The sequence below is a fragment of the Heptranchias perlo genome, chromosome 9 (genome assembly GCF_035084215.1).
Source record: "Heptranchias perlo isolate sHepPer1 chromosome 9, sHepPer1.hap1, whole genome shotgun sequence".
NCBI lineage: Eukaryota > Metazoa > Chordata > Chondrichthyes > Hexanchiformes > Hexanchidae > Heptranchias > Heptranchias perlo.
Genome location: NC_090333.1, coordinates 7714702 through 7730951, shown reverse-complemented (window position 1 = coordinate 7730951; position 16250 = coordinate 7714702). Strand labels below are relative to the sequence as shown.

Sequence of the window (16250 nt, the reverse complement as noted above, 5' to 3'; positions counted from 1 at the left end):
ATTTGTGGTCAGAAGCTCATATCAGGGTCAAATAGGACTCCAAGTTTGCAAACGGTCTGGTTCATCCTCAAACAGTGGTCATGGAGAGGGATGAAGCACTTTGAGACATTCTGAGGTCATGAAAGGCGCTATACAAAAGCAAGTTCTTTCTTTTTCCTTTATTAGTTTCTCTGTTTGCTGTTGGCCAAGATTTGGAGGAAGGGGGAGAAGAGAACGTCCCTTTAAATGTTGCATTTCAGAGTATGAAGATTGTTTCAACATTTCACTATTGCCACATCCACCAACACAGAGAGAGAGAGAGAGAGAGAGACTCAGGAGGTGTCATCATCAGTCACATCAGGGTGGATGTAAATAAATGATCTTGCTGCATCTGGTGGATCTTCATATCGGGCAGAGCTCAGGCGGAGAGGATGCGCTGGAGTTTGGAATTGGCGCAGGCCCTGGTCGTGCTCGTGCTGTGGGTCTGCTGCGGCTCCGGGACCGGCTGCCCGTGTTCGGATCGGGCTCTGTGCGAACCCGTGACCGTGGAGCATGAGTTTGAGGTGGGTGTTCGGGGGCCGGGGGTGGGTGTTCGGGGGCCGGGGGTGGGTGTTCGGGGGCTGGGGGATGGTGTTTGGGGGCCGAGGGTGGGTGTTCGTGGGTCGTGGGTGGGTGTTCTGAACAGTCTGAGGGGTGTGGGTCGGGGTGAGGGACAGGTGGAGCTATTGGGATGGGGGTAGAGTCGGGGGGGGGGAATGTCCGATTATTGTTGAAATGCAAAGTGTCTCATATTATAATCCGTATGTTAAAGTGTTAATATTGGTATAGTTACAGTTTGTATAAAATAGGACAAACAGTAGTATTGAGCAGTGCAAAGATATTTTAACAAGTGCAGCTTCCATAAAATGTGTTTTTAAATATATTTCTCCAATGTGCAGAGTCTTAAATGATGTGTGATCTAACTCCTGCAGTGTGTCTGTCTAATACCATGGTTAAGGTCACCGGTTTGTGGTTTTCACAGAATATTGAAAATCCTGGAATCTCATGCAATAAAAATGACATTTTTCACTCATTGTAAAACTGGGACCTTGGCCACGATTAAATTGAATACAACGTAACAGATCTTTAAAAAATAAATTGGTTGCAAAATGACTCTGTAACTGCTGACTGTATTGATGAGGTCAGTATTTACTTCAGAGCAATGTTACTAAGTGGGCAGTGTGGCAGCAACAAGAGCACCACCAATATAACCTGCAGGCTCGATGTGTTCATTCTGCTTTTATCCCACTTCCCCCACCTTCCCACAAACAAAACATTCTTCTGACAGATGGGTGGGATAAAAGTTTCCTCTGCCTGTTGGTTCCAAGAATGAATAAACTTGAATTTATGGAGCACCTCATGTCCTCAGGATGTCCCAAAGAACTTCACATGAAATGAATTACTTTTTGAAGTGTTGTCGGCAAACTCAACAGCAATTTTTAAAAATTCGTTCATGGGATGTGGGCGTCGCTGGCAAGGCCAGCATTTATTGCCCATCCCTAATTGCCCTTGAGAAGGTGGTGGTGAGCCGCCTTTTTGAACCGCTGCAGTCCGTGTGGTGAAGGTTCTCCCACAGTGCTGTTAGGTATGGAGTTCCATGATTTTGACAAGCGACGATGAAGGAACGTTGATATATTTCCAAGTTGAGATGGTGTGTGACTTGGAGGGGAACGTGCATATGGTGTTGTTCCGATGTGCCTGCTGCCCTTGTCCTTCGAGTTGGTAGAGTTTGCGGGTTTGTGTGGCGCTGTCGAAGAAGCCTTGGTGAGTTGCGACAATGCATCCCATGGATGGGACACACTGCAGCCACTGTGCTCCGGTGGTGAAGGGATTGAATGTTTCAGGTGGTGGATGGGGTAGCAATCAAGCGGGCTGCTTTGTCCTGGATGGTGTGGATTTCTTGAGTCTTGTTGGAGCTGCACTCATCCAGGCAAGTGGAGAGTATTCCATCACACTCTCCTGACTCGTGCCTTGTAGATGGTGGAAAGGCTTTGGGGAGTCAGGAGGTGAGTCAGTCGCCACAGAATACCCAGCCTCTGACTTGCTCTTGTAGCCACAGAATTTATATGGCTGGTCCAGTTAAGTTTCTGGTCAATGGTGACCTCCAGGATGTTGATGATAATGTCGTTGAATATCAAGGGGAGGTGGTTAGACTCTCTCACATTGGAAATGGACATTGCCTGGCACTTGGCGTGAATGTTACTTGCCACTTATCAGCCCAAACCTGGATGTTGTCCAGGTCATGTTACATACGGGCACGGACTGCTTCATTATTTGAGGGGTTGCGAATGGAACTGAATACTGTGCAATATTCAGTGAAAATCCCCATTTCTGACCTTATGATGGAGGGAAGGTCATTGATGAAGCAGCTGAAGATGGTTGGGCCTTGGACACTGCCCTGAGGAACTCCTGCAGCAATGTCTTGGGGCTGAGATGATTGGCCTCCAACAAGCACTACCATCTTCCTTTGTGCTAGGTATGACTCCAGCCACTGGAGAGTTTTTCCCCTGATTCCCATTGACTTCAATTTTACTCGGGCTCCTTGGTGCAACACTCGGTCAAATACTGCCTTGATTTCAAGGGCTGTCACTCTCACCTCACCTCTGGAATTCAGCTCTTTTGTCCATGTTTGGACCTAGGCTGTAATGAGGTCTGGAGGCGGGAACCAAACTGAGCATCGGTGAGCAGGTTATTGGTGAGTAAGTGTCGTTTGATAGCATTGTCGATGTCACCTTCCATCACTTTGCTAATGATTGAGAGTAGACTGCTGGGGCAGTAATTGGCCGGATTGGATTTGTCCTGCTTTTTGTAGACAGGACATACCTGAGCAATTTTCCACATTGTTGGATAGATGCCAGTGTTGTTGCTGCACTGGAACAGTTTGGCTGGAGGCATTGCTGGTCCTGGAGCACGAATCAGCACTACAGTCGGGATGTTGTCGGGGCCCATAACTTGGCACTTCTTGCTGAAGATGGTTGCAAACACATCAGCCTTGTTTAGCACTTACGTGCTGGACTCTGCCATCATTGAGGATGAGCATCTATACAGAGCCTCCTCCACACCGTTAGTTGTTTAATTGTCCACCACCATTCACGACTGGGTGTGGCAAGACTGCAGAGCTTTGATCTGATCCGTTGGTTGTGGAATCATTTTGCTCTGTGTATAGCATGTTGCTTCCGCTGTTTAGCATGCATGTCGTCCTGTGTTGTAGCTTCACCTGGTTGGCACCTCATTTTTTGGTACGCCTGGTGCTGCTCCTGGCATGCTCTTCTGCACTCCTCAATCAACCAGGGTTGATCCCCTGGCATGTTGGTAATGGTAGAGAGAGGAATATGCCGGGCTATGAGGTTACAGATTGTGCTGGAAAACAATTCTGCTGATATGTGCAGAGCAAGGTCCCACAAACAGCAAGTTGCATGAATGAACAGTTAATGTGTTTCTGCTGATGTTGGTTGAGAGAAAAGTGTTGGCCAGGACACCAAGAGAACTCCCTGCTCTTCAATATTGCCAGCGGTCTATTAGATCCCCTTTAACATCTCATCCAAAAGACAACCCCTCCAACAATGCAGCACTCTCTCATTACTGCACAAAAGTGCCAGCTTGGATGATGCATGTTTGACAGTCTCAGTCCAAATCAAAGGGCCCAAATCACAAAACTGTGATGAACTAAACTGCAGCACTAAACAGGCAGTCTCATTTGAGAACACAGGATGGTTGGTGTGAGAAACGGAAAAATGTCACACTGGTGCAGTATGGGCTGTTTCTCTTTCGAGGGAACTATATTCTGATCTAGTCTTGCTGGTCTCATGGTAGAAATGCTTGATTTGACACCAGGTACCTTAAATGGAAAAGTTTTAAAACTGTAACTCTAAAGTTGCTTGTAATATGAGTTTATTTAGTTTAAGTTGTCCTTTTGAAGTGTATTGAGCACCAACACTTGGAATGGAGTATTGGGATGTGAGCTCCTTTTCCTCATGTTGTTCAGTTCCTCTCACCTGCACTATTGTGGAGATGGAAGTTCTGAGAGGTTGTTTCTCTTTAGCATATTCTTTTCTCTGGTGGCTGCATTTAGATCGACAATGGTGGTAACCTGAGAATCAGTTCACCAGCCGTTCCTTACCCCGTAACCTGGGGAAATGATAATGGGCCAAATTTTACTCTAACAGGGCATCTCACGGTGCTTGCCGTTACTTGGACCTGCCCTTGCACGTTTTTGAGTGGCAAGTTGCTGAAAGTGCGAACTGATAACGGGGCAGTGAGTGAAACAGGGCATTTGGGAGCTGAGTGAACAGGGCAAGAAACAGGGTATCTCCTTAACCAATGAGATTGAAGGATTGTGAAATTAACAGCGCAAGGATTGAGAAGGAAGTGTAAATTAGAGTGGGCGAATTCAATGTCAAATCAGGTACAGAAAGAGAAATAAAGAGAGGAAAAGAAAGATTGGATTAAAAGAGAGAGAAAAAAGTGAGTGAAAGGGGAAGTAAAAAAAAGTTTGAATTTTAAATTTCCATTTTTAAATCTCCAACAGCAATTAAATCCTGAAGGAATGAGACTCCACTCTTGTAATAGTTAATTATCAGTGCCAGAGATCTTGATTGCCGATAATGAACACATTCACCGTCGTTAAAAAGGTACTTAGACTGGAATGGAAAAGACGTAACTTTCCATGGCGAGTTCAGTTTGAATCTCCTGCGCAAATACATGAACTTTACGTCGTTCAATGAATTTTAACGGTGAGCAAGATAGCGAGATGCTGTTTTCATGAAGCTAACAGCGGAGCAGCCCAACTCGGTCAGCAACTTGTGGATGTTTGAGTTTAACTGCGTATCTGCCCCTCGCCTGAAGTTGCTGTACCATTTACACATAAATAAAACGAGCGCCATTAGCCTCACCGTTATTTTGTCAACAAAATCTGGGCCATTGATTGTGAAAATATATATTTTTAAATGGCAGTTTTCTGCCCTTCATTACTGCAATTGACTGCTTTATTTTGTACTAGGTCTTTGTCTTTGATGTTGGAGGAAAGGATTGGAAGTATTATGACTGGTCTAAGGTTACGACTATTGCAGCCTTTGGACCTTACGATCCTGACCTTTTGTGTTATGCTCATGCGAATCAAGTTCGAGTTATCCTGAGAGGTAAATAATTTTATCACAGAAAAAACAAATGTCCTTCTGTCTTCCAATGCAAGCTGTATTATTGAAAACCACATAAAAGGACATTCAGTGCACAGCCTTGAATTGCGACCTTACAGTGCTGAAATTCCTCTACAGCTCCTGCACAACTCGAGCTAATAATTCCACATTCCATCTATAATATATTAAAATCTTACATCCACACACACACCTCCTGTCTCCAAAACCTTACTTTCTATTGTCAAGTTTTTCACACTTTTGTGGCAACTTTTTCCATTTATAAATTCCTCTGTCCACATTTATAATGATGTGGAGATGCCGGTGATGGACTGGGGTTGACAATTGTAAACAATTTTACAACACCAAGTTATAGTCCAGCAATTTTATTTGAAATTACACATTTATAATGGGAACTGTCTCCGTAAACTTGATGCGCTGTAATTACATCCTCCCCACCAGTGGTGGCACTGTAGCACCTCTGTTTTGCATCTTTCAGCTCAAAATGCTATTTAAATAAAAATTACAATTGATCAAAGTATTATATTAAAAATTAGGACAAAATTCATGATTTCACAATGGGGACTGAGTTACATCTGAACACCCTGGTTGAATTATCCCCCACACTCCAATCCTGCTTCGTCTGAATACTACACAAGTCTGGACTCTCTTTGTCCATTGCCATGGGAGATTGCCTGGTGATGTATTTTTATTCTACTTTTCACCTCCCAAACTTGCTGGGTTCGTGAGCACTGAGCGGGAGTCTTCTGATCTAGGAGTAGGGGAGGGGAAGAGTTCTGAGGAGGGAGATTGTGGGATCCAGCAAGGACTCAGGAGATGGTCAGGGATTGCTGGGATCTGGCAGTATTGGGGAGATGAGGGAATGGAGGGTCTAACATGTCTTGTTGGGGAGGAGTGGGTTCTAATGGAATGGGACCCAAACTGCTATTGACATCTTTGGAAGCATCAGTCCCTCATCCCTCACATGTTCCTGCAAGTTAGGTGCCCGAACCACCGCTTCCCTCATCGTCGCCCTATTCCGATCTTCTGTACTTGCCTTGAGCATTTAAGCAGAAATGCTTGGTTAAGAAAGCCTTAAAAAGCGCAAACAAATCACTGGGGTTCATTTCTAGAGGAAAATAATTCACAGCAGAGAAGTTATGTTAATCTTGTATAGGTCCTTGGTTAGAAAACACTGAGAGTACTGTGCACAGTTCTGGTCTCCATACTACAAAAAGATACAGAAGTACTGGAGAAAGTGCAAAAAGGATTTACAAGGATGATATCAGAACTGAGAGAGTATAACTATCAGGAAAGACTGAACAGGCTGGGGCTCTTTTCTCTAGAAAAGGGAAGACTGAGTGGTGATCTGATAGAGGTCTTTAAAATTATGAATGGGTTCGATCGGGCATATGGAGAGAAGAATTGGCAAGATGTAACGAGTGCCACAGGAATCAGTGTCCTCGTACATGAATCACAAAAAGTTAGTATGCAGGTACAGCAAGTGATTAGGAAGGCAAATGGAATATTGTCATTTATTGCAAGGGGAATGGAATCTTAAAGTAGAGATGTGTTGCTACAGTTGTGCAGGGCATTGGTGAGACCACATCTGGAATACTGTGTGCAGTTTTGGTCTTCTTATTTAAGAGAGGACATAATTGCTTTGGAGGCAGTTCAGAGAAGATTCACTCAACTGATTCCTCAGAAGAGGGGGTATCTTGAGAGAAAAGGTTGAACAAGTAGGGCCTGTATACACTGGAGTTTAGAAGAACGAGAGGTTATCATATTGAAACATACAAGGTCCTGAGCGGACGAGAAGGGGTAGATGATGAGAGGATATTTCCCTTTGTGGGAGATACTAGAACTAGTGGCCACCAGTTTAAAAATAATGGGTCTCCCATTTAAGACGGAGATGAGGAGGAATTTTTTCTCTCAGAGGGTCGTGAGTCTGTGGAACTCCCTTGCCAGGGAGCGGTGGAGGCAGGGTCATTGAATATTTCTAAGGCTGAGTACGATAGATTCCTGATTAACAAGGGAGTCAAAGGTTGTAGTAGGTAGACAGGTAAGTTGGGTTGAGGTCACAATCAGATCAATCATGACCTTACCAAATAGCAGAGCAGGCTCGAGGGGCTGAATGGCCTACTCCAGCTCTCGTATGTTCATATGTTCGTATTTTTCCATTTGTGGGCGAGTCCAAAACTAGAGGTAATCCAAATCAATAAGATAGTCACAAATCAATCCAACAGGGAATTCAGGAAAAACTTATTTACTCAGTGAGTGGAAAGAATGTGGAACTTGCTACCACATGGAGTGGCTGATGCTAATGACATAGGTGCATTTAAGGGGAAGCTGCAGAAGTATATGAGGGAGAAGGATATGTCCAGGCTTTGGAGACAGGCTGAGGCCTTCAAATAAAAGCTTCACTTGTCTTTAAAGTCTTTGCTTCAAGCAAAGACACTAAAAGACACAAAAGAAAATTAGTTGGACAAATACAAACATGTTATTGTGAAATGTCATTTTTTGAATTTGTATTTTATTTTAGAAACTCTTATTTTATAAATTAAATATTGCAGTTACTGAGGAAAAACATGGTCCATGAAAAACAGTTTCAGCTGCAGGTTGAGAAATCTGTTCCACACCATCACTTGGTGGCCGTAGTGTGGAACTGCATCACCACAGGCCACATTATGGGCAAAATCCTATTATAAAGGAGACAGGACGGGCGTCACTGGATGCGAACACAATTAAAATAGAAAAACAAAAGACACTGTTGACACAGAACTTTTGAATAGAAAGATGACAGGACATACTGTTTTTAACAACCTATAAATAGATAGGTGGAACTTTTATTCCCTGGCACAGCAGCAGTCTGCCACTGATGCCAGGATTTAGAATGAAGAATGCAGTTTAATGAAAGCTCCACCCAATTGTGTCCAGAGCCCAGCACACACGCTCCATTCTTCCGACTCTGGGCGACTGAGATTTCTCCTCTTCCACCATCAATGGCAGAACCTTCAGCTGTTACTGTCTTGAACTCCAGATTCTTCTTCTTCAACCTCTTTGTCTTGCTATTTCTCTTCCTATCTTCGAAAGCCTCATCAAAACCTACCTGTTTGACTGTGCCTTTGGTCACTTCCCTCAAGTGTCAGCTTAGCTCAGTGGGATCACTGTGTCTCTCCTCCTGGGTCAGAAGATTTTGGGTTTACTCCAGGACTTGACATATAAGTGCAGTACTGAGGGAATGCTGCATTGCCAGAGGTGCTGTGTTTCAGATGAGACCTGAAACAAAGGCTCCACCTGCCTGTTCAGGTGGATGTAAAAGACCCCATTGGCACAATTCAAAGAACAGGGAGTTCTCCTGGTGTCCTGGACAACATTCATCCCTCAACCGACATCACCAAAACAGATTAACTGGCCATTTATCTAATTTCCTGTTTGTGGGGCCTTTCTGGGCACAAATTAACTATCACATCTGCTTGCAAAGCAACAGTGATTACGCTTCAAAAATAATTAATTGGCAATGAAGCATTTAAGGACATCCTGAGGATGTGTCAGGCACTATGTCAATGCAAATTCGAGCTAAATCTCCCTCTACTACTTCCGACTTGATGTTGGCAGTTCTGTCCTGCAAAGTGTCTTGGGACACAATGTTGTGCGAAACATGCTCTATAATTGGAAGTTGTTTCTTCACCCTTCACCAGGAGTTTTTATGCTATGGAACATTGTATACAGACAACGCCGAGCAAATTGGATCGATGAGCAATTGCAGTTGGCAAAAAGGCAATTTATGGATGGAATCAATTTGGATGTTACTTTGAAATAAAGGGACTATTAAGGAGTCAAATAAAGAAATCACTCGCTGCATTTTTATTGGGTAAAGTTTGAAGCAGACTTTTACTGCTGAGAAGTTTGCACATAACGGACTTTGATAACTCAGATTACAGTGATATAATTCTTGACCTGAGGCTCCCGAATGCCTTCTTGTTCAGGCAGTGACTACATGAGCCATGCAAATCCTGGTTCGTGCTGAGTTATCTGATTTCAACTGGGATGTTGGAGGGCACAATTTACGCCTAGTGCCACTGGGTCGGGGAAGGTCAAATGAACCATCTGATCATTATCTGGAAACCTCCCACTGGAAGTGTGACCGTGCAGATGGCCACCAATTGGGTTATACCCGCACCCATGTTAAAATAGCCTGCCAGCACTCAATGTCTGGCCTCACATAAAAGAACTTTGGCCAATTTGACTCGGTATTGGAGTGGGGCTGGCCCTTTTGGGACTACAATTTGGTTACAACTTAATGCCTTTTGGAGAGGAGGAGAGAAAATTGATGGAAAATTGGAGGAAGAAGGTGAGTGAGCAGTGGGGAATTGAACCTGATTAATATTTGATAACCGAGGATCCTATTAATTCTAACTCACTATTTGCCCCAACTTTATCCTGTTCCTTTTTATACAGTCATGAACACTGTCGAACTCCTAACCTGTTAAATTCACAGTTCCCATGGACCATGTGCGAGTGCATATAAAAACCATATAACTACTAGTGATATCCAACATAAGGTATGAGATGAAACTAACTTCTTCTTGTTACTCTTTGGCCCTTAGGTCACATTTAACGTGCCTTGGTCTCCAGACTGCATTGATGGCCGATGCTATGACTTTTTGAGAATTGCAAATTCCTGTGACTTTTTATTTGTGATGTCCTATGATATGCAGAGTCAAATGTGGGACAATTGCTTTGCAAAGGCAAATGCTCCCTATTACCAGACTTTATCAGGTATGTACAATAAGACCATCTGGTTCAGGGTCTACCTGCCCGATATCAATGTGAATCTAAGACCCTCATTATTATTTTCCCCATTTAGGTTACTCCGCTTATATCAATCTGGGAATTGATTCCAGAAAGCTCGTGTTGGGAGTTCCATGGTATGGTTATGACTATCCTTGCACACAGTTTTTTGAGGTAAGGTTTTGTCATTATCTGGCTTTCAGTAATCCGAATTATTTAGAATAGACTATTGTAAACCATTACAAAAGAGCCAGAGGTGATCTGGGGAAACATTTTTTTTACGCAGCGAGTTGTTATGATCTGGAATGCACTGCCTGAAAGGGTGGTGGAAGCAGATTTAATATTCACTTTCAAAAGGGAATTGGATAAATACTTGAGGGGAAAAATTTACAGGGATATGGGGAAAGAGCAGAGGAATGGGACTAATTGGATAGTTCTTGTGACGAGCCAGCACAGGCATGATGGGCCGAATGACCTCCTCTCTTGCTGTACTTACTATGATACTATGATGTTATGATTGTCTTGTTGCTGTGCAAAATATCCCATTGATTCACTGTTCTGGAGAAATTATTTGTTTGCAGTGCTTGCTCTCTGGGCTTACCTTATCTGTGCTATTTAACATTTTATTCCACTGAGGCCTCCCCTTAACTGCATTCTTCTAGGTTGTAAATCTTAAGCTTCTCGAATCTTTTCTCAAAGCTCATCCTTTTAACACAAGGGATCATAAGAACATAGGAACAGGAGGAGGCCATTCAGCCTCTCAAGCTGTTCCGCCATTCAATTAGATCATGTCTGATCTGTATCTTCATTCCATCTACACACCTTGGTTCCATAACCTTTAATACCCTTCCCGAACAAAAATCTATCAATTTCAGTTTTGAAGTTTTCAATTGACCGAGCCTCAACAGCTTTTTGGGGGAGAGAATTCCAGATTTCCACGTCCCTTTTCGTGAAGAAGTGCTTCCTGACATCACCCCTGAACAGCCATGCTCTAATTTTAAGTTTATGTCCCCTTGTTCTGGACTCTCCCACCAGAGGAAATACTTTCTCTCTATCTACCCTATCAACTGCTTTGATCATCTTAAACACGTCAATTACATCACTCCGTAATCTTCTATATTCAGTCTTGTTGCTGTCTATTTGAAATTACAACCTTGTCCTTGTCTATAAATGTACTATTTAATTTTATATATTTCAGTGAGAGACCCTCCTGTCCAAAATGTAAAACTTATTTTTCTCTAATTGTTCCTCTTTACACTTAGAGATCAGTCATGTTGTTACTGCATTTTTGAAGTTACCAAAGTAACTATATTTTCATCCTTTTGTATTTTCAGACTGGTAGGTGTGTATTGGAAAAGATTCCTTTCCGAGGTGCCCCTTGCAGTAATGCAGCTGGACGTCAGGTCCCATACAAAGAGATCGTACAGCATGTGCACAAATCAATCACTGGCAGATATTGGGATGATGAGCAGAAAGTCCCGTCTTATATCTACATGGTAAGACTGTCAATCAAAACACAATGGAGAGTTGTGCATTGTCCATTCTTTGCAGAATGCAAACCTTGCAGTATTTCATGATTCAATATTCCCTGTGTACAGGATTCAGCACAGTTCAGAATGTACAGTTTATACAGTAGAAAATGTGTGTAGTTGGAGAATAGCCAAGAAAATGGGAGTTGACAGACAAAGCACCAAACCCAGTTCCGTTTGTTCAGACATTGTGTATGACCAGTTGCAAAAAATGAGATGAGCTGTGGTCTTTTCAAATCGATCACTTTACACAACCCATATTGACCCTCCTGTGAAAATTAGCGATTGTTTCGTTTGTGAAATGTGTGCCCCTGTCTCCCATTTGATGATCAATTTAGCACAAATGATTGACGGTAGCGTACCCTGTACATAAGAAAACTGCACAGTAGCAAATACCACACACTCTCGACCTACTGTATTCTAATGTCCTTCAGGGAAGGAAACCTGCCGTCCTTACCCGGTCTGGCCTATATGTGACTCCAGACCCACAGCAATGTGGTTGATTCTTAATTGCCCTCTGAAATGGCCTAGCAAACCACTCAGTTGTAAAATCCAGATACGAAAAGTCATAATAAGAATAAAACCGGATGGACCACCCGGCATCGGACCACTAGGCACCGGACACGACAACGGCAAACCAAGCCCAGTCGACCCTGCAAAGTCCTCCTCACTCACATTTGGGGACTTGTGCCAAAATTGGGAGCGCTGTCCCACAGACTAGTCAAGCAACAGCCTGACACAGCCATACGCACTTATCTTTCAACCAACTTCCCAGACTCTTCCATCACCATCCCTGGGTATGTCCTGTCTTCATCAATGACCTTCCCTCCATCATAAGGTCAGAAATGGGGATGTTCGCTGATGATTGCACAGTGTTCAGTTCCATTCGCAACCCCTCAAATAATGAAGCAGTCTGATCCCGCACGCAGCAAGACCTGGACAACATCCAGGCTTGGGCTCATAAGTGGCAAGTAACATTCGCGCCAGATAAGTGACAGGCAATGCCCATCTCCAACAAGAGAGGGTCCAACCACCTCCCCTTGACATTCAACGGCATTACCATCACCAAATCCCCCACCATCAACATCCTGGGGGTCACCATTGACCAGAAACTTAACTGGACCAGCCATATAAATACTGTGGCTACGAGAGCAGGTCAGAGGCTGGGTATTCTGTGGCGAGTGACTCACCTCCTGACTCTCCAAAGCCTTTCCACCATCTACAAGGCACAAGTCAGGAGTGTGATGGAATACTCTCCACTTGCTTGGATGAGTGCAGCTCCAACAACACTCAGGAAGCTCGACACCATCCAAGATAAAGCAGCCGCTTGATTGGTTCCACCACCCTAAACATTCACTCCCTTCACCACCGGCGCACAGTGGCTGCAGTGCGTACTATCCACAGGATGCACTGCAGCAACTCGCCAAGGCTTCTTCGATAGCACCTCCCAAACCCGCGACCTCTACCACCTAGAAGGACAAGAGCAGCAGGCACATGGAAACAACACCACCTGTATGTTCCCTTCCAAGTCACATACCATCCCAACTTGGAAATATATCGCCATTCCTTCATCGTCGCTGGGTCAAAATCCTGGAACTCCCTTCCTAACAACACTGTGGGAGAACCGTCACCACACGGACTGCAGCAGTTCAAGAAGGCGGCTCACCACCACCTTCTCAAGGGCAATGAGGGATGGGCAATAAATGCCGGCCTCGCCAGCGACGCCCACATCCCATGAACGAATAAAAAAAAATACCTAGTCACATGTCTAATTGACGTTGGCCAAGTTTGCTGAGATACTTGATGCACTGCAGTCAAAGGCTGTGATGCTTGAGCTTTCAGCAGTAACATTGAAATCATGTTTTCCACCTTTCGATTGCAATATTTTGTTACTTTGAGCAATTTGAAAAGATTATTTTGAAATGATAGAATGTTCCACATTGAGTTAAATCAGACCTTGGATAATTCGATTTATTTTTTAAAATCATTTTCACTGGAGGCCCATGCTAACTCTGACTTGCAAGTCATCTATCTCTTTCTATTTCCCCCAAATCATTTTTTTCCCAATCAAACACCATAATCTTTTGACTTGTTGCATCCGAATTGACATCTGGGCTGTTCATGTGGATTTTTCTAAGTTGCTGTGCTGAGGGAGTGCTGCACTGTCGGAGGTGCCGTCCTTCAGATGACACGTTAAACTGAGGTCCCGCCTGTGCTTTAAATGTGTGCCTTATGTTCATATGTTGCACAGCATCCAGATGAGTTAATTGGTTTGGGTGTTAAAAAAGATAGACTTGGAGCTGCTCCTGCTCCGTTCCCGTTACTTGTGTGGACGTGCAGCGGAAAACCGCGTTTGTGCACGGAAATGGAGTTTCTGCCGACGGTCAGGGGACGGAGTGGGAGAAGCCCTGAGGAAATTGCCGGCCGTAGCCGTAAGTCCCTAATTTTTGAGTTTGTTTTGCTCATTTGTCATTGTGCATTTTCTCATCGTACATTTCAGTCCATTCTGTCTTCTGCTGATGAAGATTTTCAGCATAGTGTCTCGAACTGAGCATTGACCCAAACCCCTCGCTCCTATCTGTGTAACTCTTTATTTTTTTATGGCAGGTTAATAATACATTTCATGAGGTCTGGTATGACGATCCACAGAGCATTTCAATTAAGTCAGCGATCATGAAGAAATTGAGACTCCGTGGCATAGGCATGTGGAATGGAAATATGCTGAACTACAGTGATGATCATTTCATAGTAAAGCAAACTGAAGACATGTGGAATGCTCTTTGCCCTTTGTGAGGAAAACGGTGACGTTGAACCATCTCATCTTAACAGAATGTAATCATTTAATTTTGCAAGTAAACTCAGCAAAAAGTGAGCAAGCTTCCAACATTAGAAATAAAAGATAACGCAGATCGAGGGAACAGATTTAACATTTTGTCGAGCTAACGAATTTCTATTCAATGAAAAGAAAATGTACGAATACAATTTGTACTCCAAGATCTGGTCACTTCAGGCATCTCAACTTGTTTACAAAATGCATGAAATCTGTATTGACTTTCATAATGCTTAATGATAGTGCAGGTTAAAACATCTTGCCGCTAAATATTTACAATTCAGAAAACAAGTCAGCTTTCCCGTTGGGTAATAATCCAATTCTGATATGCACACGCGTGTTGTCTGTTTTATGCACATCTTAATTCTTGACAATGATTTTGATGATTTTATTTTGATTGGTTATCATTTTGAACCTAGATAACTTTAATTTTCAACTTTCCTCCATTAAGGGGGGGTGAACGGACCAGATAATAGTATCCTGTGTACTGCTAGTATTTTTATTTAATTGTAATATTACAAGACAATGTAACTATTTGAATTTTATTCCACCTGAGTGCTTTACAATTGTCTATTCTTGAAAGGCAATTTAAATTTTTACGGGAACACGTATTTCACAAAATAAAATGTGATGTTTACAAAGTAAGTGTTTTAGTTGTGTTGCTCCAGGAAAGTGGGGATTGTGTAAATATAAAACAATTGTGGTACCGGTTAAAAAAATTCCCCTCAAGTCTAATCTTGGCACATATATTTAGTAGTCCTTAGTTAATCACTTGCCCTCCTCGTTGCCAACATGTGAAACTCAGTGTTGGGGGGAGGGAGGTCTGTGTCCCATTTTATCTTTATTTACTTTGTAATTTTTTCTTGAGAATGATAAGGCAAGTTCTTTCCTTTCTTTCCTTTCCTCTTTTTTCTTTTTCGATCTTTTCTCTTTTTCTTTTCTGTTCTCTTTTTTCTTTTCTTTCTTCGAGTTTCCGTTATCCTGTGCTCTCGAGCATTTCCAGCTGTTTCAATAGGATTTGTACGTTTGCTATAAAACAAAAGCATTGTTGCAATTCCTACCCAAAATGGAATAAGACTCTTAGTTAATGGTGTAGAAAGACCTCTGAACCAGCAAGTTCCAAGTCCAAGTGATGAGTGGCCTTTCCACTCCTAAAGGGATATTGGTGACAGATTTACATTTCAGTAACCTCTTCACATTCCTGCAAACCCGTTAACTTGCCTATTCTGCATTACTTATCAGGTAACAAGCAATAAAGACTTTAGATCCTGAATTTCTTCTTTTACTTACTTTAGGATAAATGTTCGTATCATTTTAGAGTGGTGAATTGCACAAATAGAGTCATTTCTTTTCTACAAATGTATTTATTTGAGAAAATAGCGCAATATATATATGTGAGAATACTGAGAAAATCCGACTTCTGAGAAAGAGGAAAGGATATCACACCACGGTTTCCCGAATTTCCCTCTGTCGACGAGGGTTGGGCAGGTTGCTGAGGCCTAAGCAAGGTACATTCTTGGGGTCTGGGCAGAGGGAGAGTTGCCCACTACCGGGGCCCTGACCCTCCAAAAGAGGCTTCATCAGGTCTTCAGCTGCTGCCCAGGGATAACCACCACCCCTCTCCTGGTGACCTCTGTGGTCAGCAGTGCTAGGTGGGTTGCATTACCAGTGGCAGTGCGGCCAAGGATCTGCTGGAGGCCTTCCCTGATGTGATGGGAGGTGGAGAGGGTGGGAATATCCAGGTCGCTGGGAATGCTGCAGTCGGCATCATCGCAAGATATTCCTTGATTCATTATTGTGCAACTCACTGCAGGCATACTTTGAAAGTTGCTGCAACAAAATATAGTTCAGAATTTGTTAATATGTGACAGTGGAATACCCTAATATAGAATCATAGAAATTTACGGTACAGAAGGAGGCCATTCGGCCCATCATGTCTGTGCCGAC

The 16250-nt window shown here is 43.2% G+C and overlaps 2 protein-coding genes across 2 annotated transcripts in view; one reads left to right on the top strand and one right to left on the bottom strand.

Annotated features, from left to right (window-relative positions):
* Positions 1–410: 410 nt before the first annotated feature.
* Positions 411–14266, top strand: LOC137325644 (di-N-acetylchitobiase-like). The gene is made up of 7 exons (XM_067990909.1): positions 411–542; positions 5018–5156; positions 6497–6645; positions 9761–9932; positions 10021–10118; positions 11279–11440; positions 14081–14266. The coding sequence occupies exons 1-7, from the start codon at positions 411–413 to the stop codon at positions 14264–14266; spliced, it is 1038 nt and encodes a 345-aa protein (XP_067847010.1).
* A 1617-nt stretch (positions 14267–15883) lies between these two features.
* LOC137325643 (di-N-acetylchitobiase-like) overlaps positions 15884–16250 on the bottom strand; it is a 36848-nt gene continuing 36481 nt past the window's right edge. Inside the window, exon 8 of the mRNA XM_067990908.1 lies at positions 15884–16133. Within this exon, the coding sequence (XP_067847009.1) occupies positions 15884–16133 (250 nt within the window). The remainder of the gene's footprint in view (positions 16134–16250) is intronic.